At 41.7% G+C, this 24,655-nt stretch overlaps 3 protein-coding genes across 5 annotated transcripts in view; 2 read left to right on the top strand and 1 right to left on the bottom strand.

Annotated features, from left to right (window-relative positions):
- The first annotated feature begins 977 nt into the window (after positions 1 to 977).
- Positions 978 to 7,641, top strand: LOC124533559. Of its 3 annotated transcripts, none has more exons than XM_047108923.1 (5): positions 978 to 1,432; positions 1,792 to 2,025; positions 2,172 to 2,285; positions 3,757 to 4,078; positions 4,463 to 7,641. In XM_047108923.1, the coding sequence occupies exons 1-5, from the start codon at positions 1,295 to 1,297 to the stop codon at positions 4,645 to 4,647; spliced, it is 993 nt and encodes a 330-aa protein (XP_046964879.1). In that variant the 5' UTR covers positions 978 to 1,294; the 3' UTR covers positions 4,648 to 7,641. The 3 variants fall into 3 exon arrangements, with proteins under 3 accessions (XP_046964879.1, XP_046964878.1, XP_046964877.1); XM_047108922.1 differs by having other exon boundaries at positions 1,777 to 2,025; XM_047108921.1 differs by having other exon boundaries at positions 1,774 to 2,025.
- A 2,916-nt stretch (positions 7,642 to 10,557) lies between these two features.
- Positions 10,558 to 13,785, bottom strand: LOC124533745. The gene is made up of 6 exons (XM_047109218.1): positions 13,350 to 13,785; positions 13,145 to 13,270; positions 11,845 to 11,886; positions 11,689 to 11,756; positions 11,197 to 11,400; positions 10,558 to 11,124 (listed from the first exon to the last, which is right to left on the bottom strand). The coding sequence occupies exons 1-6, from the start codon at positions 13,681 to 13,683 to the stop codon at positions 11,035 to 11,037; spliced, it is 864 nt and encodes a 287-aa protein (XP_046965174.1). The 5' UTR covers positions 13,684 to 13,785; the 3' UTR covers positions 10,558 to 11,034.
- Positions 13,786 to 14,002: 217 nt separating this feature from the next.
- The window catches only part of LOC124533543 (vacuolar protein sorting-associated protein 13D), a 38,058-nt gene continuing 27,405 nt past the window's right edge, over positions 14,003 to 24,655 (top strand). The window contains exons 1-18 of the mRNA XM_047108899.1: positions 14,003 to 14,390; positions 14,503 to 14,693; positions 16,280 to 16,459; positions 16,538 to 16,786; positions 19,480 to 19,647; positions 19,720 to 19,873; positions 19,981 to 20,162; positions 20,275 to 20,621; positions 20,698 to 21,015; positions 21,076 to 21,250; positions 21,322 to 21,511; positions 21,889 to 22,127; positions 22,243 to 22,403; positions 22,479 to 22,620; positions 23,027 to 23,205; positions 23,284 to 23,441; positions 23,511 to 23,813; positions 23,885 to 23,988. Coding sequence (XP_046964855.1) covers positions 14,294 to 14,390; positions 14,503 to 14,693; positions 16,280 to 16,459; positions 16,538 to 16,786; positions 19,480 to 19,647; positions 19,720 to 19,873; positions 19,981 to 20,162; positions 20,275 to 20,621; positions 20,698 to 21,015; positions 21,076 to 21,250; positions 21,322 to 21,511; positions 21,889 to 22,127; positions 22,243 to 22,403; positions 22,479 to 22,620; positions 23,027 to 23,205; positions 23,284 to 23,441; positions 23,511 to 23,813; positions 23,885 to 23,988 — 3,537 coding nt within the window. The 5' untranslated portion in view covers positions 14,003 to 14,293. The remainder of the gene's footprint in view (positions 14,391 to 14,502; positions 14,694 to 16,279; positions 16,460 to 16,537; positions 16,787 to 19,479; positions 19,648 to 19,719; positions 19,874 to 19,980; positions 20,163 to 20,274; positions 20,622 to 20,697; positions 21,016 to 21,075; positions 21,251 to 21,321; positions 21,512 to 21,888; positions 22,128 to 22,242; positions 22,404 to 22,478; positions 22,621 to 23,026; positions 23,206 to 23,283; positions 23,442 to 23,510; positions 23,814 to 23,884; positions 23,989 to 24,655) is intronic.

Raw genomic sequence — 24,655 nt, 5'->3', positions numbered from 1 at the left:
CAACAGTCAATTATTTTATGTGACTCCTTAAGTTGCCTGTTAGCCATTAAGGAAAATCCTTTTCGTAGCAAATTAAGACTTTCCATCGTTTTCAAGATCAGAGAGGCCCTGTTATCCTGTCATCATCAGGGTCTACAAGTTTTGCTCGTCTGGATTCCAAGTCATTCAGGTATTATTGGAAACGAGATGGCTGACTCTTATGCAAAGACTGCTACACAATTTGGTTCATCGGAGCATTTTGTCAATTCTGCTAGAGATTTACTCACTCTTGCGAAAGCTGAAATGGATAAATCCTGGAACTCTTTTTGGATTTCATCAAAATCGGTTAAGGGTAAGTATTATTCGGCGTTACAACCTAAAATTCCGAGGCGTCCATGGTTTTCATTTCACAGGCACGCTGATCGTTGGATCATTTCCACTATCTGTCGTTTACGCCTCGGCCATTCCTGCACACCTGTCCACCTAGCAAAGATAAGAGTTCGTGATCACTCGCTGTGTGAATGTGGCCTAGACGAAGGTTCCGCAACCCACGTCCTGTTCCTTTGTCCTAAACTTATTCATCCCCTTTACGACGTTCTCCCTCCTAAAGTCCCCCGCCCTATAAATGTTGAATGTTTGTTGACGTTTGTGTTTAGTCCATTTTGTTCTTTTCTATGTAAATATATTAAATGTAATAAAATTAAGTTGTGAATAGTCCCATTGAGTGTTATATTTTAGTATATATAGTTTAGAGTACTAACAATTATTTTTATTGTAACATATTATTAACCCTTAATGTTTGTGTTGTTCTAGGTTGAGGATTAACAAGGAAATTACTACTACTATGCTAGTCTTCAAAATTTAATTGAGTTTGTTTCCTCAACTGTTCCGATCAATCTCTTTCGTGTCTTCTCCATCCTACGTGACATTGGCGAAATAATCTGTGCCCTGTCGGCACAACTAAAAGCCATTAAACCAAGAATTGAATTGAATTGAATTGACATTTGTTTAACTAAAATTATTGCGGCGAAGACTGAGTTTGTTACCAAAGTTAATTAATTTCGATATTATTTGTTTATCGAACGCTTGAGTAATTCCTTCATTAATAAAGAACAAGATGTTGTTCGTAATATAAAAGCGTTAATTCAAGGTTTTAATGTTTATATAATTTTTTTGGGTGTGTATGCTATGTCAGTGATATTGATTTGTTTTATTTTGTGAATGATTGTTAAACAAAAATGTAGGTAATATCTTCATAAACATAAATAAAAACTGGAAATGCATAAGAAGGGCATTTTGTGATAATGCATTCATAATGAAAACGAAAAGCTTTCTACTGTTTTCTACGTCAGTTTTCGCAATAAGTTTATTTTTGATAATTTTCCACTCCCAGCCACCGCAGTCATTTCAAAGTATTGTTACACAAACGCATCAGCACATCAAAGATTTTCAGGTAATTTTCTGGTAATTTGTTATTTATAATAATTACATCATAGACAGAATGCAGCAAGATTGTATACCATACTTATTTACTGCACAATCAATTATTAAATATATAGCAAAACTGCTAACTATTTATAAGCATAAGATTTAAGCCTTTTGGGTATACTGATACACCCTAGTGATTGTTTCTAATTAGAATGTGACATGCACAGAACACCAAAGGATCATTCAAAGAATCATTGATCAAAATGAACATAACAAAATAGTACAATTGTAAATTTTATGTGGGGATTGGTTTATTTTAATTGGTCCAATTAATATAATTTTAAAGGCATTAATATCACAACAAAGCAGGTTTCTCTGACCCAGGAGCAACTGCGAGATGAAGAAGAGCAGCATCTGGTGCAGGAGGAGCGATACCTTCGCCTTGTGGGGCTGGAGGGGCACACAGATCTCTGGCACAACACTACAGTGCCGGTCATTGTCACCCATGCACGAAACGATGACCATGCCAATGTTGTCTCCTTCGTGCGGGATGCAGCTCAGCTGCCATACACAGTTCTCGTATATAACCTAGGATTAAAACCATACTCCCTGGCTGTGGTAAGGATGCACCTGTAATGATAATTTATTTGCAATGGTTTAAACATTATATGTATATAAAAGTAAACAATAAATGAAACATTTACTGTCATTTAATTAACTAGTTATTAGTAATTGTATGTAATTGTAATGCTTACTAATTCCAGGTGTCGAACTACTGCAACTCATCAAAGTGTGCCATCATTGATTTCGACCTGCAGCTTTTCCCCTCACACGTCAGCGATGAGAGCATCACTGCCTATCGTCCACTTATAATCCAGGTTTTTAATTTATGTCATTATTCTAATTTAAACTAGTTACTTATTTATACTATCAGTTATTTCTATTAAGAAATACATATACACATATAGTTGTAGTACACTAGTATTTAGTAAGTATGACATATCTGCATAAATGGAATGCGAATCATGTGAAAATAAAATGCTAGAGCAATCAGTCCTTACATAGTGATATAAACTCATACCTGTAGTTTGAAATGATTGTGTTATATTTTATGTTTTAAAATTTGTTTATCATGTCATAGTGTCTTGAAATTTTTATTTAAAGTTATGAAACATGGTTGAGCTTTGATTATCATGGTAGTGTTATCATTACATAGTATAAAACAAAGTTGCCTACCGTGTCTTTCCCTATGTATGCTTAGAATAAAGTTGCTCAATGGATTTTGATGTGGTTTTTTAATAGATTGATTGTTTCATGAGGAAGGTTTACATACAATACAAGTGTACAATACATGCACAATATATTAGAGAACACCGATAATTTTAGAAGTTTTAAGTGATGCCTTAATTTTTTGTGTTTAAATATCACATCGCACCCTTTCGATGCGAGTCGCTATTATTTATTATATAGTGAAGCGACTCCAGCGCGTTGATGATTAAAACTTATTATATTATTATAGCATTGTAATGAAATTCTATATAAATTAATTTATTCTGTTAGTTTGATAAGGTCGTATGTAAAGGTTGTGCATTAAACAGGAAAAAAACATACTAGCTAATTATTTCCGTCTGTTTTGCATAACGTGCATACTTTATCCGCTCTTGTTTTAATGGTGGTTACTGAAAGTGAAAATTAATAGAAACAGCCTATTATTGCTAGCCTGTTTTAGTCAAAAACCAATTTGAATAGCACTAGCAGTAACAGTCAAGTACAAGTATCTATAATATTTAAGTATTCGTTATTTAATACGTGTCATTAAATTTATATTGATAATGATTTCGATTCACATGACACCATAAAATCCATTCAAGTACCAACTCATGAGGCGATCCCTTATCTTATCGATGATAGATTATGAGACGTCTTCATTTTATGGGTATTCGATAAGCGGCCCTTTGCTTTGGTGCCAGTTATCATATCAATTATCTCGAGTGACAATGTGACGTCAGGCGATACGCGGACTGATTAAAATATGAGTGAGATACGCTCAGCCAGGTCTCACATTGCTCTATTTTCTGTTATAATATGAATTATTAGTTTATTTATGAATATTAGAACAATATTTTATGTATGATCAAATAGATGGGGGCTTTGTGGTTTATAATTTTATATATACCACGTCAACCTCAGCCATGAGGTGTAAGCCGTTACTTGTTAACAAAAGCTCTAATTTCTATCCCAAGTTAAAAAAAGTAACAAAGTTCACCATCCTAGACGATGGGCATCCTACTGCTTTGCATGTTAACACTATCGTATCGTATCGTATCGTAACGAGTCGGCGGCTCGCAGCACGCGCTGAGTCGCACGGGCGGCGTGATCTACTGCGAGCCGTCCCAGCGCTGGGCGGGCACGGCGGGCGCGCTGGCGGCGCAGTGGGCGCGCGTGTCGGGCGAGGGCGCGCTGGGCGTGCTGGCGTGGCCGCGGCGCGCCGCCGTGACGTCGCTGACGCACCCGCGCATGTTCCACTACCTGCGCGCCAGCACCGACGACTTCCTCTTCGTGCAGATGCTCGACGTGAGCCACCTGCTCGTGGCGCCGCGGCCCGCGCTGGCCGACGTCATGCGCCAGTGGATCCAGTGCGCGCTCACGCTCGACTGCATCATGCCCATAGGTAGGTCTAGTTGGGCGGCGATGCAGCAGGCCAGTCTCAAAGTTGATGTCCGCACTCCCAGACTCTGGGATGCAACATGTTTACATCGACACTACTCATCGAAGAGCTATTTTCGCATAAAACAACATACACTTTTTTTTTAAATCGATTGTTTATCAGTAGTTGGGTGGAAAAGGTGATTAGTTCAGCGAATCGTAATACTTTAACAGATTTGGCGGAGGGGACTATTTAGCGCTGATGTAGTACTCTATGTAAAACAGGGAAATTGATGATGTTTGATATTATAATTTTTTATGCATGTACATGCGACAGCGTCACATTTAAGGGGATTCGTCACATCACGAACGACTTCCGATGTATCGTAATAAGTTTGGTCGTCGACAGGCGCGCAGTCGGGAGGCTGCCGGTTCGACAAGAAGCCGCAGTACCGATACTCGGGCTGCCACGGCCAGGACGCGTCGGCGCTCAGCATCGTGCTGGGCGCGCGCGCCGCCTTCGACGAGTCGCGCTACGCCGCCGCCGCCGAGCGCTGCTGGCGCCGCGCGCCGCGCAACCGCACGGCCGAGTGACGCGCCGCCCAAGCGAGGCGCCCGACGCGAGTGTGACCGCTGCACTATTGTTTATTCCATGTCCGAAAAGAGACCAAAGCATTGTTACGAAGCAGTAAAAGCTTAAGGAAACTCATATCAGCCTGTGACCGTCCACCTCTGGACCGTTCGTAAGAATGCCCCGGTATCCACGACCTACCTCTGAAATTGCTGACCCCTTAGGGTCATTAACCCCGTGAGGCATTTCGGCCTTGAAGACATAGATAGCAGTTGCGTCGAGAATTGCCGCGGCAAGTGCTAAGTGATTGCAGTAACGTCGACAGTTAGAGTAGCGCCCGTCGTACACTCGGAGAGCGTAGTTGGCGCTCAGGTCTCTCTGCCGTTCGTCGTGACCGGTTTTGTTTTGATGAATTTACAGTTGGCATTCCTAATGACAAGTAACTTTACAATTTTTATAAATTATACCTTTTCTTATCCATGTATCGAGTGGTTTGATAGCGACACGTTCGGCGCGTGTGACGAATGTGCCGTGTATATTTAGTGTAGCGCTATGCCTTACGAGCATTTCGGTGATCTAAAACAGTGATTTTTTTTATTTGACAATTATGTATTTGTATATATGAAAATGCTGTGGATACTAACATTTCCTTTGGTTTAACCAATGAGCGGCTGTGGGTTGTGATTAAATATTGCTTTTGTCGTTAATTTTAGTGAATTATCACACATCTGTTTATAAGTTTGTGCGGAGCGCTGGCGACCGAGGACCGCGACGACGGCGTAGCATTCTGCGTAATGCGCTAATCACTCCCCTGTAAATTGTAAATATATATTAGCACTTGTAGTTATTTATTTGTACAATAAAAACAATAACACCACTGAACACTATTGAAATATGTTATATAGTATGTGTCATAAATATTACAAGCTTATGTATTGTGTTCAATTTATAATATTGAGTACTATAAATATGTAAAATTTACATACAATTTAAGTACTTAATATTCGATTATATCACGTAAGTACCGAGCGCAGAAAACGCCTGTACAGTCAGTAAGAACGTGAAGTGTTGTTGGCGGAATATCGTTTCCGAAATTAATTGTATGTCGAACTCAAAATGGGATTGCACTCACGGCGATGATCGAGCGAGGCGAACGCGATAAAGTTAAGTCACCCAACGAGTGTCTTCTCTTTTAATCCGATTCGAGCTCGCCCTGAAGGACGTCGCCGCCACGTGACCTCGAGAAACGTTCAGGATTTCATTATTATTGTGGATAAGTGGTGATTGTTGAGTAGCCACTGACTATATCAATGTGATTATTACAAAGTCGAAAATGCACAACCATTCATACAAAGTCATTGAACCGACTCACCGCATCAATAACTATAATTGTGTGCGCTACTGCCGTTCTCCTTACTTAATATTTTTGTAAAGATAGCTTAAAACGCATGTATCGTTGTTTTGTCTTAGTTACAATATACAATGTAGGTAATTTGTACAAATAGATTAAATTGAAATTTCGTCAAATTTATTTAAAAGTAGCGGTTTTACTGATATGCCTTGTATAGCAGTATAATTACACACCGATTTCTCTCTTTCTGAGATCAGTGAGCTGACATTCGGAAGAAGAATAAAATGCATAGTGTGGTTATACAATAATTATTAGTAAGGCGGTAGGTTTAACGTCAACGTATATTAATGTAGGTAGTCTGCCTATTTAAAGGCTATGATTAGCAATGTTATCAGCAATATTTTTGTAAACTAATATATATTGACAAAACAAATCGATAGTAGGTACACGATGTTGTGTCGCCCTGATCGAATATGTTTGTAAGATAATTTGTAAAAGGTGAGCCAGCCTCGACCGGGCCAGTATCGCTGCCCAGGAATTAATCTCCTGTCTAAACATTGTTGCAATAAGTCATTTTATTCTGGAATTAGTGGCAGCTAGCGTGACGTCATCGTTGTCGATTACAAATACATTTTCAAGGGAGAAAATTTTTAAGCGTTGTAAGAACAATTTTATAAATATTAGTAAAATTATATAACATTAAAATGTATAAGTTACTAGTTGTAGGTGACCGCTTATACTATGAATACCATGGGCGTAGCCAGGCCTTGGATTCGATGAAGGGCTCGGAAATCAACACGTATTAGTGATATTGAGAAACAGTTGGCTTGTTCTCAATATCAGTTGATTTTGCAATATTTATTTGTCCTAGTACATACGTGTACACATATAATTATATGTAGTTAATTTTGATTAGTTAATAACACTGAACTAAAACTAAACACTGCTAACTACTAAAACTTTTGTTTGGTATATTTTCCTCAGTAGAGAACTCCAGGGCCGGGCTACGCTTATAGTATTCGTTGAGCGATTAATTAAAATTCGGTATGGAGTAACGTCGAAGTACACATTAGTAACGTAAAGGATCTCATATTAGTGTAACCTAAGGAGGGAATATGTAATTATTGTATAATTATATTCCCTCGCACTAAAAGTTGTAAACGACTTTTAGCAGACATTATACTGTAAGATATGATAAAATCGAATGTTTGCTTTGTGGGTTCCGTAGTTAAATTTTCTTAGAAATATTAGGAAAATCTTTTTTTTTTATAACAAATATGTCTTCGCTATCAATGTATGGATGTACTGTGGCAGTAACAGTATTAAGAGTATTGTGCAATTTTGGCTGTGAAATATAATTGAATACAAAATTTATAATATTGTGTTAATATAATGATTTGTAAATTAAGACTTATGGAACCCTCAATTATATTCTAAACGGATTGGGCTTGTCAAATTGTACTCCACATGTTCACATGTTTTTTTCAATAAACCATAAATAAATATCTCGATTCGCTTAATTTATTAATACTACAATCGATTTTTAAATGTTTTGTAACAAAATACCAGTGTCATCGAATTCGATTCAAAATCATTTCATTAGATCATTGTATGCGATTCATCAAAATATGTAACACTTTGACTCTGTGAATAAATTATTATGACAATCGAATGTTTGTTCTTTTTCTATTCTTATTTTGTAAATGTAGTGCGTTTGTTGTGAAATTCCAAACTTTATGATGATAATTGACTCTACTTTGATTGCACTTGTTCGCACTTGATTCACCTTTTTTGGTATGGTTTTGTAAGGAAAGTTTTTTTTTTTTCATTTCAAACGAGAGCAACAAAACTTCAGACATACTATTTCTGATAGAATATATTAAATGAAAGATATGTATAGTTTTGTAATCTTTAATTTTTTTGTCGATGCATTAAAACGTATCTATAAATTAACAAAAATCGCTTAAAATAACCATTATCTCTATTCATTAATAAACTTTAAATTCTCAAACAGTACATTAATAGCAGTATTTGTTTCGTATATTTTACCTGTGTCGGAGTAAACTGTCGATTGATTAGACGCCTAGATAGTCTAAAGGATACGTATAGTGCAGTTTGAACACAACGACGCAAAAAGTCGTAAGGAGCCAAGTGTCCATCAGGAATCAATCCTTATTGCAGCACCTCTAAACCAAAAGAACCATTGCCCAGTATACTCTTACATTAACATGTGTGATGTTTCAGATTAAATATATAAGTACTTGCGCAGACGATATGTAATACTCGAATCTTCTTTTTGTTATTATAATTATGTATAAAAATTGCATATCATATCTTTGGTAATGAAACAAATTTACACAACACACCTCTCTCATCGCAGAAATAATATAAAAAAGGTAGATATAGTAAGTGTGACAAAATGTATATTCAATACAGCACGTTTTGGTACGTTTGACAAATTAAAATCCCCAGTACCGCGAAACGCAAGCACGTACGCACCGTATCGGCTGCTTTCATTTACATTGCGTTTTAACAACGTAGTCGGTGCTGAGTCAAAACAGCATTAGACAATTAATCGAACATAGCTTGCTTCCAAAAGTGATATAAAATAGTTCTAATAGATATTAGATTTTTTTCAAATCACTTAAATTGTAGATAATTGTTATTAACTATTTATATATACTACATATATTAAATGAATAAATATCTCTATTCCCTTGATAGAGTACTCTTTAATCTAAGAGTATTCACAGTTGACTATATAGAACTGAGTTTTATAGCGTACCAAATTGAATTGCAGAATTGAGCATCAAGGTGAACTCGCGTTGTCTCTCTGAATCTCTAGATCTCGAGACACGACACAAACAAACTTAATTATGTACATACTGCAAAAGTCTCAGCACAATTAAGTGAGATGTGCTCATTAGAATGTTAAATAAGCTTCAAATAAACTAACTTTAAAATATAACATTTTGAGGCTATTTACATAGTTAACAGATTGTATATTATCATTACAAAACATGAACACATTAAATAACAGCGAAATACCAAAGCCCATTGTGTAAATTTGATTTAACGAGCGGAAAAAATAAATAAATAAAAAATGTAGATTGTTCAAATTGTCCATCTCTCGATTGTCGTCATATAATATAATACAGATAAAAAACACATAATTTTACTTGTATGCATTGACGCAAGATCAGCAATGGTTTAAGATCGTATAATTTTTTTTGGGTAGTTCTCCAGTCAGTAGAAGTTTTATTAGCTTGTAGTGCTTGGAGAACAGGATCAATTAAAATGCTCGAATTCGTCGGAAATATACTCGGTATGATCTTACGCCAACGCGCATAACAGTATAACATTAACACCTTAATAAACTAAATCATTAATACAAATTGATGGCAGTCTGGCATTGATAAGTCAAATCTTGATCTCGATTATGACTTAACTTATGGGGATAATCTTTTATCCCATTGTATGTCAACTTGTACTATTCCAAATGGAAGCAAGAAAAAAGGTAAACAAAGCTTAGACTTATGTATTTCATGCGATTAGACAATAAATCAGCTATATTGTGCACAAGTCCTAGTTCACGATTACTATATCTTTATTTTTAACACAACACTATTGCACGTAACCACTTATTTCCATTTTAATTTTACTTTCAAAATTCTGACGACAGTTTCGTTGACGTTCAAAACGATACTTTTTTCGGAAACCATAGATTAATTAAGCTCTCGACCAATGATATCGCGTCAAATTGCCGTCGAATGTCGTTTATTTGACTTTTTTCCGTTACGGTTGGAAAAGAACATACGTATAGTAAGTACGACACAAATTAGATGTAGCATCGGAAAATGCAATGGAATAAAAATAAAACCGATTACTGCCGATTTACACAACTAATAGAAATAGCTCCCTGTCGCGCCATTCGACGCTATTCGTCACTATAGATTTACGCGTCAGAGAAAGCAAGTGCATGTAAACCGACGCGTCAAATTGACGAATATATTAGGTCATATGATATTACAAGTTATTACGTTTGTGCAAAGATCATATTCGCCTGAGAAATAAATAGTGATAATTTATTTAAATTATATATATATATATATATATATATGTATATATATCATACATATTATGACGTTAGTGAAAATGACATGTAGGACTGCTAGTGTGAACATTCGAACATCAGTAACAACTTACTATGGACGGTACCCGCAACATTGTTAGCAAAGCCTTGTTTGTGATATACAATATCTAGTCTAAACATAGTATGCAATAGCTTGGGTTTTTGTTAGCTACTATTAATACATATTACAGTACTTGGTGTTATTTAGAACTTTAGTTAACATAGAATACACTAATAAAATATATAGCTATGAAAGTTAACTAGATATTTCATTATAAATAACATTTTGACTCTTGTGCTCTATACCGTGATTAATATTAAATATTAACAGTGCTCTTGAATTGTGCTCCTATTTTTATTAGTCTGTATTCACAAAATTCATATATTTAATATAAAATTTTATAGTATTTAATAAGTATATACACTATACAAGCGATTATAGTTATTTGATTTTCTTACTCTAAATAGGACTGTGTCACAGAGCCGTTACTTTAGCAACTGGAGCGCCAGATTGCTCGAGCCACTCGTTCAACTCCTAGAGAACGAAATACTCGCACCCCATTGGTCGATACGTGCGGCCTGTTTGACTATTCTAAGAAATAATTAGGCCGATGATGGTCACGCGAGTTACCCTACGAGAACTCAACTCGGTTCGAGGAGGAGACTTTAGACAATGCAATATAGTTAATATGCACCTTCATATTCATAAGGTTTAATACCCTGACGGGTCCTCGCCCTGTCTGTCGAGTAGTTTTAGTGATATAAAAAGTTGTCTGTGTCTAATATAACAATATCAAAAAGTTTTAATTTATTCGCCTACTTAAATATATATATTTTTTCATACATCATACTGTTTCATGCTTCACTGATATTCAACATCGATATCAGTGAGCTAGTACATTAAAGGATTTTCAAACGGTCACACGATTACTTAGTCTCGGGTTTCTTCTCCTCGTCCTTGAAGAGCAGCGGGATCATCCCCAGGAAGCAGCCGAGCGTGATGCCCAGCACCCGACCCTGAAAGCGGAAGTGCAACATGTAACGAGGCGAGGCGAGCGCTCGGGGCGCCGGGGGCGGCGGGGGGCGCACCAGGTTGGCGAAGCGGCGGCTGACGGGCATGTCGAGCTGCACGGGCGACAGCGCGGGCGCGCCGAAGCCCAGCAGCGCGGCGGCGCGCTCCACGTAGTACGACGAGCCGATGCCGATCACGTCGCTGAACGTGTTGCCCAGCGCCGCCGCCGCCATCGTCGACAGCGTGATGTACGCGCTCATGCTGCTCTCGATGCTGTCGCCCTGCGCGCGCGCACGCAGCCGCACCGTACCGCACCGGACACATGAAACGTCAAAAGCTACTGCTGACACAAGGGCTAACTTATTCATGGAAAATTGAGATACAAATATAATATTACTATGATTTTCGTTGCAACTAAACATTAAAATATTTCTTTTTTTTCCGCCCCACTTACAATATTTTCCGTGCATATATTGATATTGTGTGATATATGTCTAGAAAATATTAAATAGATTAAATAAATTTTATTTCTCTACTTACGTAACTAGTACTAATAAAGTTTAACTCACGGCAATTATCATGATGAAATTATCCAGGAAACCGAAACCAATGAAGGGTATAGAATTTGCAACTGACACTGAAAATTTTCACAAATATGTTTATTTACAGCATGTTATTTAAAGCATAAAAAATATGCAACTAGATGAAAAAAAATTATGACTTACAATGAAGTAATTCCCTCGTTGAAGGGATCGGCACTTTGGCAGCTGAAAATAAAATTCACTTATAGGTAATTTAAATTGATATAAGACGTTTGTTTAAATGTCAATTCTTAATTCTATTGTATTTTTATTTATTATATGTATATTATAGTATTTAATAAATTTATGAATTTTAAATTTGTTAAGAACTACTATGACTAGGTAATACAAAATTTCATTGAATGTCTACAAATATTTATAATTGAAAATTGATTTATTTTAGCCAATTGTACAAATTTGGTCCATTGTTATTCTGAAATTCAAGACATGAGGTAGAGGCTAAGTATTACTTATCATTCAATATTATTAATCAAACTATTTCTAAAACATCTATATCATTTGTCTTGTATCAAATTAGTCATTTTGTATATCATTAGGCTTATTTCTTCTTTAAATTTTAATGCTCAATTCTGGAGTTAAAGTAACACAGTAGTAGATAAGCAATCATACTTTATCTCTAGGCTTATATTCTTTAACAGTATTAATACACTCTTACAGTTAGCCATGGTTCCAAATCCTAATGCAAATTTTCTGGATTGAGAACATTTCCAAATTGTACATGCCATCTTCACATATTGATAAACTTTTGTTAACATTTAATTTTAATTGTATTAGTCAGTCTCTAAAAACAAGAAGTAAAAGGTAGACAAACCTACTAACCACTTATTTGACTTTATAAAATATATGAACTTGTTATGATTATATTAATGTACAACTTTACATGTCTGTCAACTTAGTTGCAGCTTTTGCATTGTATTTTCAGTAATTGTCAAAAAAAACACAAAGCTGAGATTTTTGGTTAAATCTTAACCAGAGATTGTGGGTTCAAATGTGAGAATTTTCAAGTCCTTAATTTGAGTAACATTGTGTTGAATAAAAATCTATCCAGAAATCCAATATTTAAGTAAGATCAGTTTTATGTCTTAATTATAATAATTTACTTTACATAACATCAAAATCAGTTACTAGACCAACTCTGCATTACACTTGTTACTATAGCCAGATTCCAGAAGCCAGTTTTGTTTTTCATAAATTTTAAAGATATATTCAGTATTTTATAGATGTATAAATATAACTTTTGTTCTTATAATTTGAACATATCTTTATAATACCTTTGCAAATAATAATTTATCTCTTAAAATGAGTTTAAATGAAAGATAATTTAAGTTTGAACAGGTAAAGATAATGGAAAAACTAGATAGCTCTGGTTTAATAATCCTACAAAATGCCTTAACATATTTCATATAATATTTATGAAAATTACCATATTTCTTCTTTAGCCAGTCTTCGGGAACGGGACAATAAGATCCAGTGGGGTCGACGTCGCCTAACGTAGGTACCTTGCTAGGTCTGCCGAGTTTAGTCCTCCATCGCTGTCCAGCCAATTTGTCTGAAGCAATGAATGAATAATTGTTCTATTTCATTAAATAATAGTACACTTTCACACTTAAATCGCGCAAAAATTAGACCTTCAAACTCCTCTTTGATTATATTCGATTCGTACTCCTGTAATGCCTTGAATAACATTTTTCTCTCTTCATCATTTAAACGCAGGACTAGTGCTGTGGCGTGACCTTTTGTCAATGGCCCTGATAACTGGGTTGGTTCGTCAAAATCCTTTGAAGTAGGTCCTAACCCTAAGCGCCGAATGTTTATTATCAGTGGAGTCAATTTTTTATAGTTTGTACATCCCATCGTCGCACTATGTCTAACGAAGAATTTGATAGGTTTTTTATGACAGCAAACATTAATATTATTTATTGAAAATCTACAAAATCTATTTATTAATTGCACTGAGTTCATTTTTATAAACGTCTATGACTCAAATTGAGTAAACAAACTAAAAAATAATTTTTTTTTACGTAAATTATATTTCATTGGTGTTCTCGTTTCGTTACACGGAAGGAATTGTCAAATGTCAATTGTCAAAGTATTACATATGATGCGAAACTTTTTTAGTTATATTATAACAAGATATATTTTGATATTGATAAATGATTTTCTTTAACTCTTTTGATATTAAAATAAGCGTACATCTATTTATCATAATATTTTTCATAATCAGTAACATATGAGACAATGTCCAATATAGGTATGTATTTGTATTGGCTGAGGTCGGAGACATCGAGTCGACTTTGGATCGAATTGTCAAAGATTATGTCATACTGCAAATGAATTATGACATAAGTCAAATTTTGGCAAAATATACCAAAAACAGATGTAAAGAAAAATCTTTACAACTGTTTAGTGACGATGTTCTTCAGCTACGACTGTTCTAATAGATATTTTAATTTATTAAGAACAAAAAATTGTGTATTATATATTTTTTGTAAATAATAACACATCGTTTTACAATTGTTATTCGTGAAAGTGCGCGCTCTTGTTAAAAACGAAGTAAAGTTGACCATGCACGATGTTGGAAGGTCTTGTAGCTTGGGTATTGAACAACTATCTCGGGAAGTATGTGGAAAATTTGAACACCGATCAGCTGAGCGTTGCTCTGCTGTCTGGTAAGCAAACTTTCGCTCAAAATAAGTCAAATTATATAAATTTTGGCGCTTATATTTCAAAGCATAATAAGGAATTATATAAAAATTAATTGTACAACATTTCAAACTACAGGCAAAGTAGAGTTAGAAAACCTACCTCTAAAGAAAGATGCATTGAGATACCTGGGTCTTCCAGTCGAGATAAAGGCAGGCTTCATAGGCAAAGTTCAACTACATGTACCGGTGCGTCAAATACGGTCAGCACCATGGCTTATTGCCATAGAAAAGTTATATCTTGTGGCGGCCCCAGTTAATTTAGATGAGGTAAGGACCTGATACTTGATAGATTTGTACATTCAAATGTTTATTATGTTTATTAATATTAAAAAATATATTAAAATATATTAAAAATTGTACAATATAGTTTTAGAATTTAGTTTTGTGGTTTGTTTTTCTTATAAAACAAAAAAACTTTCTAATGAAAATATTATATTTTAACAAATAACATTGTAAATAGCAATTCCTTCATTTTAACAGTTTCTAGCTTGGGTAGTATTTAGAGCAGTTGTTTGGTAATTTGAAATCTACAATCATTGACTACTTTTATAAGAAGAGATCATGTCAAGTGGAGAGAGAATAACTGTTTGAATGATGAGATATTGGAAGTCAGTAGTTTAGCAATAAATAGCCAATTTTATTGGATCTAGAATAAAATGATCTAGAATGTTTATTTTGTCAACAAATTTTAAACAAAAAAGCTACATATAATTACAAAGAAAAATTAGTATGTTTATTATTATCAAATGATTTTATTTATAATAATAAAGAGGTTAAATATTGTTGATTATTATCACTAGACTATCTTTATATGTTACAATTTTGTATATAAGTAACACAATCATCTTTGACCTTGAATTTGAACTCAGCGGTCAGATAAGATTGACAAAATATTTACGAAATTTTTGATAAGAAAAATATGTTAGTTGTGCAACCAACACAAATGAAATATAAGAAAAAAATATTTTCTTATTATTATTTTTATTGACTTTCATTCCTGCCAAAATACCTAATTGATTGATAATATAATCTATTAAAAGTAATTTTAAATAATCCTAAGCTTTTAGTCTGTATGTCACTTTTATGTTCTAACTATTCAGCTGATTAAGAAGAGCCATACACAAACAGATACAAGTTCATTCTAACACTACTTATTCTTGTTTATGAACATACTAGCCACTCGCCTTGGCTTCCCAAGTGCAATTTATAAATTAAAAAAATTATATTTTTTTTATATTAAATTTAATTGCTTTATAGCACTCAGAAATGTTGTAGCTTTCTAAAACAATTAGAAATAATAGACTTAGGTCATTACTTTTAAGCTCTTGAATAGATTATGAAGAGGTAAAATTTGTGTATGTGTCTCTCTGTCCCTACATTTGTATGTATCCAATGTCTTTTTCCTTGCTCACAAATGTTTACTATCAATAATCTGCTACAACTGAATTGATGATAGGTTCATGTTATTATTGCATGTTGATGTTTCCATCTCAAAACTCTTCACGCACATGCCACCAACAATTATTACACTAGATTTCGACTCTAATCGGATGCGCACGCGATCTCATGGAATACGTTCATATAAAGTAGAGTTTAGTTTAACATTTTAAGTGCAATTACTGCTATGTATATTATTGAGTAATAGTCATTTGATACGACCTTGTTTACGTAAATCTAACTCAATTTTTCACTCTAAAAACGAATTTCAATGAAAAAATAATGTAATTTACAAGAATATATGTGTATACTGTTATTTGAAAAAAAATTGTATGAATAAAAACATGTATAATGAAGGTTATTCGTCGTATAAAAGTAAAAGTAATTAGTAAGAATTAGGAAACTTGTGATTGCAGTGGGATAGCGCAGTCGAGGCGACAATCGCCCACGAACGCAAGATGGCGCTGCTGGACGCGCTGGAGGCGCAGTGGCGCGCCGAGCACGAGGCCAGCGACGCCGGATACTACGCCGCCTCATACTCGTCCTGGCTGAGCTACGGTACGGGCCTGCTCGCCAATATCGTCGAAAATCTTCAGGTTCACTTTCAAACTCGCCGCTCAGATAGTAAGTTGTAAAGCGACAACGACACCAACTCTCCGTCGCCCGTCCCACAGCTGAAGTTGAACGACGTGCACATCCGCTACGAGGACGCGCTGACGTGCCCGGGGCGCGCGTTCGCGTGCGGGCTGGCGGTGGAGTCGCTGGCGGCCGAGTCGTGCGACGCGGGCTGGCGGCGCGGCTTCACTCCGCTCGACGACCCCTGCTCCTTCAAGCTGCTCGAGCTGCACAACCTCGCGCTGTACTGGGACCCCATGCCCGTGCCCGCCGGCATGATGGCCGACTGCACCGTCGCCGAACTCACCGTTAGTCCCATACTCTGTCTCTGTCGCCGATGTGGTGCTTCAGGGTATGGAACTTTTCATTCCATATTCTGCGGTGCCCATTGGTGGCAAGTCCCAGCCCTGGTTTGGTCGCCTCTGTAAGACGGCTTCACGCCGAAAATGGGAACGCTACCAAGACTGGGCTAACGCATCGGCGTCTCGTGATACAAACACCAGCACATTCAGAAAGGAATATAACTCTGCCTCCAGGTCCTTCAAAAACGTGATAGCTGAGGCGAAGTCGAAGTACATTGGCAGAATTGGCGAGAGACTGGTGCGCTTCCCATCATGAACACGTGCGTTCTGGTCTCTCGCTAAGGCTGTCTTAGGGAATTTCTGTCAGCCTTCTTTTCCATCTTTGCACAGGGACGGTGAGTCATTGGCCCATACCGCGAAGGAGAAGGCCGATCTTTTAGGGTCTCTCTTCGCGTCGAACTCGACTCTGGATGACCAAGGAAAGTCACCACCATCAATCCCGCGATGTGATACGACGATGCCGGAGGTTAAATTTCGGCAAAGTGCAGTTCGAAAAGCACTTCTTTCCTTGGACATTCACAAGTCGAGTGGACCCGATGGCATCCCTTCAATCGTGCTACGGACATGTGCTCCCGAGTTGGCACTTAACGCGTCTTTTCCGGCAATCCTACGCATTAGGCGTCGTCCCGAACTCCTGGAAGACTGCTTTGGTGCATTCGATCCCTAAAAAAGGCAACCGCTCAGATTCGTCCAATTATAGGCCTATAGCCATCACCTCCTTGCTCTCCAAGATAATGGAGTCCCTTATTAACTGCCAGCTCCTGCGGTACCTAGAGGAGAATCAGCTGATTAGTGACCGCCAGTACGGTTTCCGTCGGGGTCGCTCAGCCGGTGATCTTCTAGTTTACCTTACTCACAGGTGGGCTGAAGCAGTTGAGAGCAAGGGGGAGGCATTAGCAGCCAGCTTGGACATAGCGAAGGCCTTCGATCGTGTATGGCACAAAGCGCTTCTTTCGAAGCTTCCTTCCTATGGGCTTCCCGGGAAATTATGCAATTGGATTACCAGCTTTTTGGCAGATCGGAGCATCAAGGTCGTTGTCGACGGTGCATGCTCTGACTTAAAATTCGTCAATGCTGGTGTTCCACAAGGCTGCGTTCTATCACACACTCTGTTTCTTCTGCATATCAATGATTTGTTGCAAATCGGGAACATTCATTGCTATGCAGACGACAGTACCGTTGACACCTTATACACCGGCCGCGCTAATATTTCTCGGGAAAACGTCGAAGAAAACCGGAACAAACTTGTGTCTGAAATCGAGTCTTCGTTAAACGAAGTCTCGAACTGGGGCCGGCTAAATTTAGTCCATTTCAACCCCAAAAAGACGCAAGTTTGCGCGTTAACCGCTAAAAAAACACCATTTGTCGTATCTCCACGATTTGAGAACATCCCGATAGCCGCTACTGGTAGTATCGGAATACTTGGCGTTGATATTTCGAGCCTCGTTCAGTTCCGAGGTCAATTGGAAGGCAAAGCCAAATTGGCTTCAAAGAAGCTCGGTGTGCTCAGCAAGGCGAGACAGTATTTATCGTCGGCCCATCGCCTAAAACTTTACAAGGCGCAAATTCGGCCTCACATGGAGTACTGCTCTCACCTCTGGGCGGGTGCTCCCCAGTACCAGCTCCTTCCATTTGACAGCATCCAACGTAGAGCGGTTCGAGTTATCGACGATCAAGCCCTTTCCGATCTCCTTGATCCTTTGGCTTTGCGTAGAGATGTTGGATCACTCTGCATCTTCTACCGAATTTTTCACGGGGAATGTTCCGAGGAATTGTTCGGATTAATCCCGGCTGCTGAATTTCACCTTCGGACATCTCATCAAAATTCTAAGTTTCACCCGCACCATCTTGATGTCCGAAAATCCACAACAGCGCGATTTCTTAGACATTTTCTGCCTCGCAGAACCATTCTGTGGAACCAGCTTTCGCCGGCGGTTTTTCCGAACCGATACGACATGGGAACCTTCAAGAAAAGAGCCTACTCCTTTCTCAAAGGCCGGCAACGCAACGCAACGCAAGCCCCCTGGTGTTGCAGATGTCCATGGGCTTTGGTAGTCACTTTCCATCAGGTGAGCCTCCTGCTCGTTTGCCACCTATTCCATAAAAAAAAAAATACTTAGAAACACTTAATGCGGCGGGTCAGAGCGACTGTTGGCGTCGAGTATCGACGCGCTAAATGACAGAATGAAATATCTGATGACTGCATAACTATATAACATTCAATCATTGAAATTATATAATAATTTCAATGATTTTGAAATGATTTTTGAAATTATATAATAATTTCAATGATTTCCATTCCGGCTCATTTTTTTTGTACTTGGACATAATTAACGTTTTATTTATAAGCCGCGAGCCGAGATGGCTTAGTGGTTCGAACGCGTGCATTTTAATCGATGATTGCGGTTTCAAACCACTGCATGCGCCACTGAATTTTCATGTGCCAAATATTCTCCTCATAGGGAGAGGAGGCCTTAGCCCAGCAGTAAGAAATTTATGAGCTGTTGATGATGATATTGATAGTTGTTGTTATTTATAAGCAGGCAGTTTCATTAAATTGTGAATCTGCACGTCACCGAGTCGGGCCTTAGATTTAGGCTACATATATGTACGCGAGACGACTGAAGGGTCTGTCGCAGGAGCGCATGCGCAACACGTGGTCGGCCGCGCACCGCTACATGCTGGCGCCCACCACGGCCAGCGCGCGCGTGCGCCGCGAGCGCTGCGAGCTGCCGCTGCGCGACCGCAACCGCCCGCGCCTCGCCTGCCACCTCACGCTCGACGCGGTGCAGATGCGCCTCACGGCGGTGAGTATGCGGGCGCGCCCGACGGGAGTACCGAGCGAGCGAGTCGCTGACGTCGCCGTGGCGTGCTTGCAGCGGCAGTACAGCGAGATGGCGGGCTGCGCGCGCGGCCTGGAGCGCGTGGCGCGCCTGCGCGAGCTGCGCGCGCTGCGGCCCGAGCGCGGCGTGCGCGCCCACGCTCGCGACTGGTGGCGCTACGCCGTCAAGGCGCACCTGCCGCACCACACCTGTACGTACCCATGAGTGCACCGAGTCGGAGCCTAGGGCCCGTTTGCTATACTTTCATCCGGGGGCGTTGGATGTCGCTCCGTTGATTACGTTCGTGCTTCGCGACAGGGATGGAGGCCCGGCCGACGTGGGCGGAGTGCGCGGCGCGGGCGCGGCTCGTGCGCGAGTATGTGGACACGTGCCTGCAGGTGCTCAGCCAGCCCGCCGCCACGCTGCCGCCGGAGCGCCAGGCGGCCAAGGACGACTTCGAGTGGCGCACGCCGCTCCACGTACTCAAGGCGCTGCGGGAGGTACTCACTCGTCGATTCTTAAATTTGTCAATATCTGTATACTACTGGCATCATTCGAAACTAAAGATAATATAATGGTGCCAACCTTGATGCTTATTTTGTGAATGACTAGGTGGCGATACGCAAAGTTCCAGTCTCCACCCCGGTATCGACTCCCGAGCAGTCGAGCTCGGGTCGCAGCGTGCTGGTGCGTTGGTTTCCGCAGTGGTGGGGGTGGTATGCGACTCCTCCGTCTAACGAGCCGCGTCCTCCGAGTCCCAGCACCCTCAACGCCACCACCGCCAGCGCGCCTGCCGGTGCGACGGCCACCTCTCGGCTCGAAGATGAAATTCTCGATGTAATCGCCGACTCGCTCGACGACAACACATTACTCAGACGCGACGCTCTCTTCGGACTCTTCGAATTCACACTATCGAAGGGGTCGCTGGACCTCTGCACCGACGCCGACGATGACGCCAGGTTCGTAACGTTCGCTACGACACTTCCGAGTCGACGAGGAGAGGCACGTGTAACGCAGCGAATTCCGCCACGGCAGCGCTCCGGGCGGCGCGGCGGAGGGCGAGGGCCTGGAGCTGCAGTTCAGCACGGTGTGCGTGCGCGTGGAGTCGCGGCCGCGCGCGGGCGCGCACGCGCTGCACGTGTCGCTGGGCGGCGTGTGCCTGCGCGACCGCATCACGCCGCGCACGCTGTTCCCCGTGCTGGTGGCGCCGCAGGGCCTCATCCGCGACGGGCTGAGCGCGGCGGGGCGGCGCGACGCGCACTACGCGCCGCAGCCGCCGCCCGCCGCCGGCGACGAGCCGCTGTTCCAGCTGAGCTACGAGAAGCGGCCCGCCGGCGTCAACTGCGACTACAAGTGAGTGTGTGCGCGGCGCGCGCGGGCGCCCGCGAGCGCCGCTGACCGCCCCCTGTGCAGGCTGCGCGTGCGCTCGAGCTCGCTGGAGGTGGTGTGGTGCGCGGCGGCGGCGCGCTGGGCGCGGCGCTGGGCGGCGGCGGGCGCGGGCGCGGGCGCCATCGCGCACGTGCGCCTGCACACGCGCGCCACGCTGCACCACCACTGGGACCGCCTGCTGCACCACACGCGCCGCCCGGTGGGTTGCGCTCGCTTTGGCGATTCGTGGTCGCAGCTATATTTCTATTCATTCCCTGTTTCGCGCCCCAGACCGAGCGTCGCTCGTGGCAGGTCGAGCTGGACATATCGGCCCCGCAGATCCTGTTCGTGGAGGACCTGTGCGATCGCGACGCGTCGGTTCTCGTCGTCGACTTTGGTCGCCTGAAGCTGGCCAATGCCAACCTGCCGGACGACACCACTAGCGGCACCCTCAAACAGCAGTCCCTGGACGACGATGAAGGTGACGACGATGAAAAATATTGATAATTGTGTATACTTCTTATATAATTATTTCGATATTTGTCTTCACAGTTACGAACATACCTTTAATTTACACACTCCATACTTATCTAGTGTAGTAGAGCTTGTTTCAATCGAAGAAGAAATATAGGTAAACAAGCCTTAGATTTACAGATTCCACGTGATTAGTTAATATTTCTAATATTTTGTGGACGCTCCTCCTGACTCCTCCTCAATTAGAAAATCTTTATTTAATATACAATACTATTCAATTCAAATTGCCCGCGATAGTTGCATTTTCCGAGGGTATTGTTTGATTTTCTTCGTAAGTACACTATCGTAGTGGCTAAGAAGGGTCAGTGACGTGTCCGTTGGCAGAGATGTTCATGACGCCGTGCTCGACGCCGCCGGGCAGCCTGCTGTCGCCCGCGTCGCCGCCCGCGTCGCCGGCGCCCGCGCTGCACCAGCACCTGCGCACCAGCCTGTACGAGCGCTACAACATCGAGCTGAGCGAGCTGCAGATCCTGGTGGGGCGCGCGCGCGACAACTGGAAGTACGCGCACACCAAGTCCACGTCCGCGCTGCACCTGCTCGACCGCTTCAGCATCTCGCTGCAGGTACCGACCCCAGTGACGATTTTTCAAATAGCCATCGTCTCGGGATGCAGTCGGCACGTTGTACACTACCACGCGGGGTAGCACAGTGGGAACCAAAAGCAATCGGTGTTGGCAGGCGGAGCGGCGCGTGGTGGCCACGTCGGAGCCGCAGTACCCGCGGCTGGCGCTGTGCGGCTCGCTGCCGGCGCTGGTGGCGCACCTAAGCGAGCACAAGCTGGCGGCCGTGCGCGCCGTGCTGGCCAGCGCCGCGCCCGCCGCGCCCGCCGCGCCCGACGCGTGAGCGCTCCTGCGTTTCGACATACTTTTAAATTTCGAATCCGATTCTACCGATATTTTTTATGCGCTGCTTAGGTCACCGAATCAGGAAGGCGCCCAGGACGAGGACGAGGAGGACGGCAATGAAAACTCGGAAACGGAATTCTCAGATTTCTCCTTGAATCAAAACGCCACCCTGCTCATGTTACAGTTTGCCATCGACCAGATGTCTCTCGAGGTACAGTACAGTGCAGGTGTTCAGTCTCTTTTTTTTTTGTTGACTGGATGTGATGGCCACATTCAAACTTTTACCTGCAAGGAATCGAATCCTTTGATCTTGACATAGTTACTTAAAAGATTTTCCCAAACTTAGTCTGCCGGCAGTCGGAGTATCTAGTACTCCGATTGCCTTGATGCATTATTTGTCGGTAAATACTTTTATGGGATTTATTTCCAATTGTATAGAAAATAAAATACACAAATCATTAAAGTACTGAAAATAATAGCAACATGCAGTTAAAAAACGTATAAAATATTAAAATCAATTGTTGCTTACGATAGCTGGCATGTGTTTTCCGTAAATGAAGATTTCCTAGAATTAGGTGTGTAGTAGCGACCCAGTCCAAAGGCGTTTGTCGGCGCAGGTGCAGTCGCGCGGGCGCAGCATCGCGGAGGTGCAGGTGTGCGGCGTGCGCGCGGCGCTGGGCGTGCGCGCCGCCGACACGTCACTGGCGCTGTCCGTGCACTCGCTGCTGCTGGTCGACGCGCTGCAGACCTACGGGCCCGACTTCGAGCTGCTCGTGGCCAGCCACCGCCATGTCGGGTACGCTCCCACTCTACTCATACGCGACGCAACGGTCATCACGTTGCGTGACGACCGTTACGAGTGCGGGTTGGGCAGGATGGACACGGCGTCGGGCAGCATCCGCGGCTCGGAGCCGACGTCGCCCACGTCGCCCGCGTCGCCGGACGCGCGCTCGCCGCTGCCGCCGCCCACGCCGCTGGCGCTGCACCGCGCGCTGTACTCCCTGCACCACGCCACCAGCGGCCTGTCGGCCAGTGAGTACCTCCTCGTCTGAATACTTGACTTGCTCCCCGGCTACCTACATTCTCACTCGTCCCTGTCAGATAATGCCGAACCGGGACGGACGAGCCCGACCCCGAGCTGGCCCACCGGGCCCAGCTGGAACACGAGCAACACCTACGGAACCGCCGGCTCGACGTGGGGAACGAGCTCCTCCGCGTGGGGCCCCGGCGGCACAGGCTGGGGCGCCGAGGGCGCCTCCTGGGGGAACGCCAACGGCTGGGGCGCCCCCGGTCTAGTCGACTCCGAGGCCCTGATAGCCGTGGAGCTCTGCTTCGTGAGGGGCGAGGGAGACTCCGAGGACCTGAGGATCGCGAATATACTATTCAATAACCTGGACGTGATCGGTGAGTCGGCCGAGCCCCGAGCGGAACCGGTGCATATAGCAGAGCGCGTATAACGAGGTGTCCGCCTGCAGCCAACCAGGAGACCATCGTGGAGCTGATCGGGTTCGCGCACCGCGTGTGGGGCCCCGCGCGCGCGCCGCCGCCGCCCGCGCCCGCGCCGCCCGCCGCGCCGCCGGTACGCCCTCGACCGTTGCCTCTTAGTCCGGCCGTATTAGTAATGCTCTCATTTTTGTTCAGTCCATAGTTCCCATAAACGTGCTGGATGCAGTGAAAGTCATGTTGCTCTGTGGTGCATGACGCACCTGGCGTCATGTTAACGTATGCCCTATGTTTTGTATTAGCGACCCGCCCCGATTTTGCACGGGTGCAATATTGATACTAAATACAGGGTTATTGGTAATTCGACGTATATCGGTTAGGAGGTGATAGGGGTGACTATTTTCAATAATCTTAACCCCCATATGCATAATCCAAAAGTGAACCATTTTTGAGTTGTCACATTTTTTAGCTTTTTTCAAAATTTGTCAAAAATGCAAATTTATTTAAAAAAAAGTATCAAATAAAATCGTTTTCTTTTTTTTATAAAAATGATTTAACACTTGATATTTGTCAATACTCAAACAATAATTATCGCTTCAAATTTAAAAATGCGAGAAGGAAAAAGCAAATAATTTCAATATTTTTTTGATTCTTTTTCCTCAAAAATGCCTTAAAAACTAAAAATACATAATGAAACTTGGCCTGAAGATTATTTGATTTTAAAAACATAACCGTTAGCTTTTTCTTAGCTTTCCAAAAATGTATAAAAGGAAGGGAATTATTTCAAATCAATCAAAATTAAA

Source organism: Vanessa cardui, chromosome 11 (assembly GCF_905220365.1).
Source record: "Vanessa cardui chromosome 11, ilVanCard2.1, whole genome shotgun sequence".
Lineage (NCBI taxonomy): Eukaryota > Metazoa > Arthropoda > Insecta > Lepidoptera > Nymphalidae > Vanessa > Vanessa cardui.
This window is presented reverse-complemented; position numbering and strand designations above follow the sequence as displayed.

Bases quoted from the DNA above. Each gene is read 5' to 3' on its own strand.
- LOC124533559 (XM_047108921.1), top strand. From the start codon at position 1,295: ATGAAAACGAAAAGCTTTCTACTGTTTTCTACGTCAGTTTTCGCAATA. The intron at 2,026-2,171 runs GTAAGGATGCAC...TACTAATTCCAG, and splicing joins AACCATACTCCCTGGCTGTG to GTGTCGAACTACTGCAACTC. The intron at 2,286-3,756 runs GTTTTTAATTTA...GGCGGCTCGCAG, and splicing joins ATCGTCCACTTATAATCCAG to CACGCGCTGAGTCGCACGGG.
- LOC124533745 (XM_047109218.1), bottom strand. From the start codon at position 13,683: ATGAACTCAGTGCAATTAATAAATAGATTTTGTAGATTTTCAATAAAT. The intron at 13,271-13,349 runs GTCTAATTTTTG...TCATTGCTTCAG, and splicing joins AATCAAAGAGGAGTTTGAAG to ACAAATTGGCTGGACAGCGA. The intron at 11,757-11,844 runs GTAAGTCATAAT...GAAAATTTTCAG, and splicing joins AACGAGGGAATTACTTCATT to TGTCAGTTGCAAATTCTATA.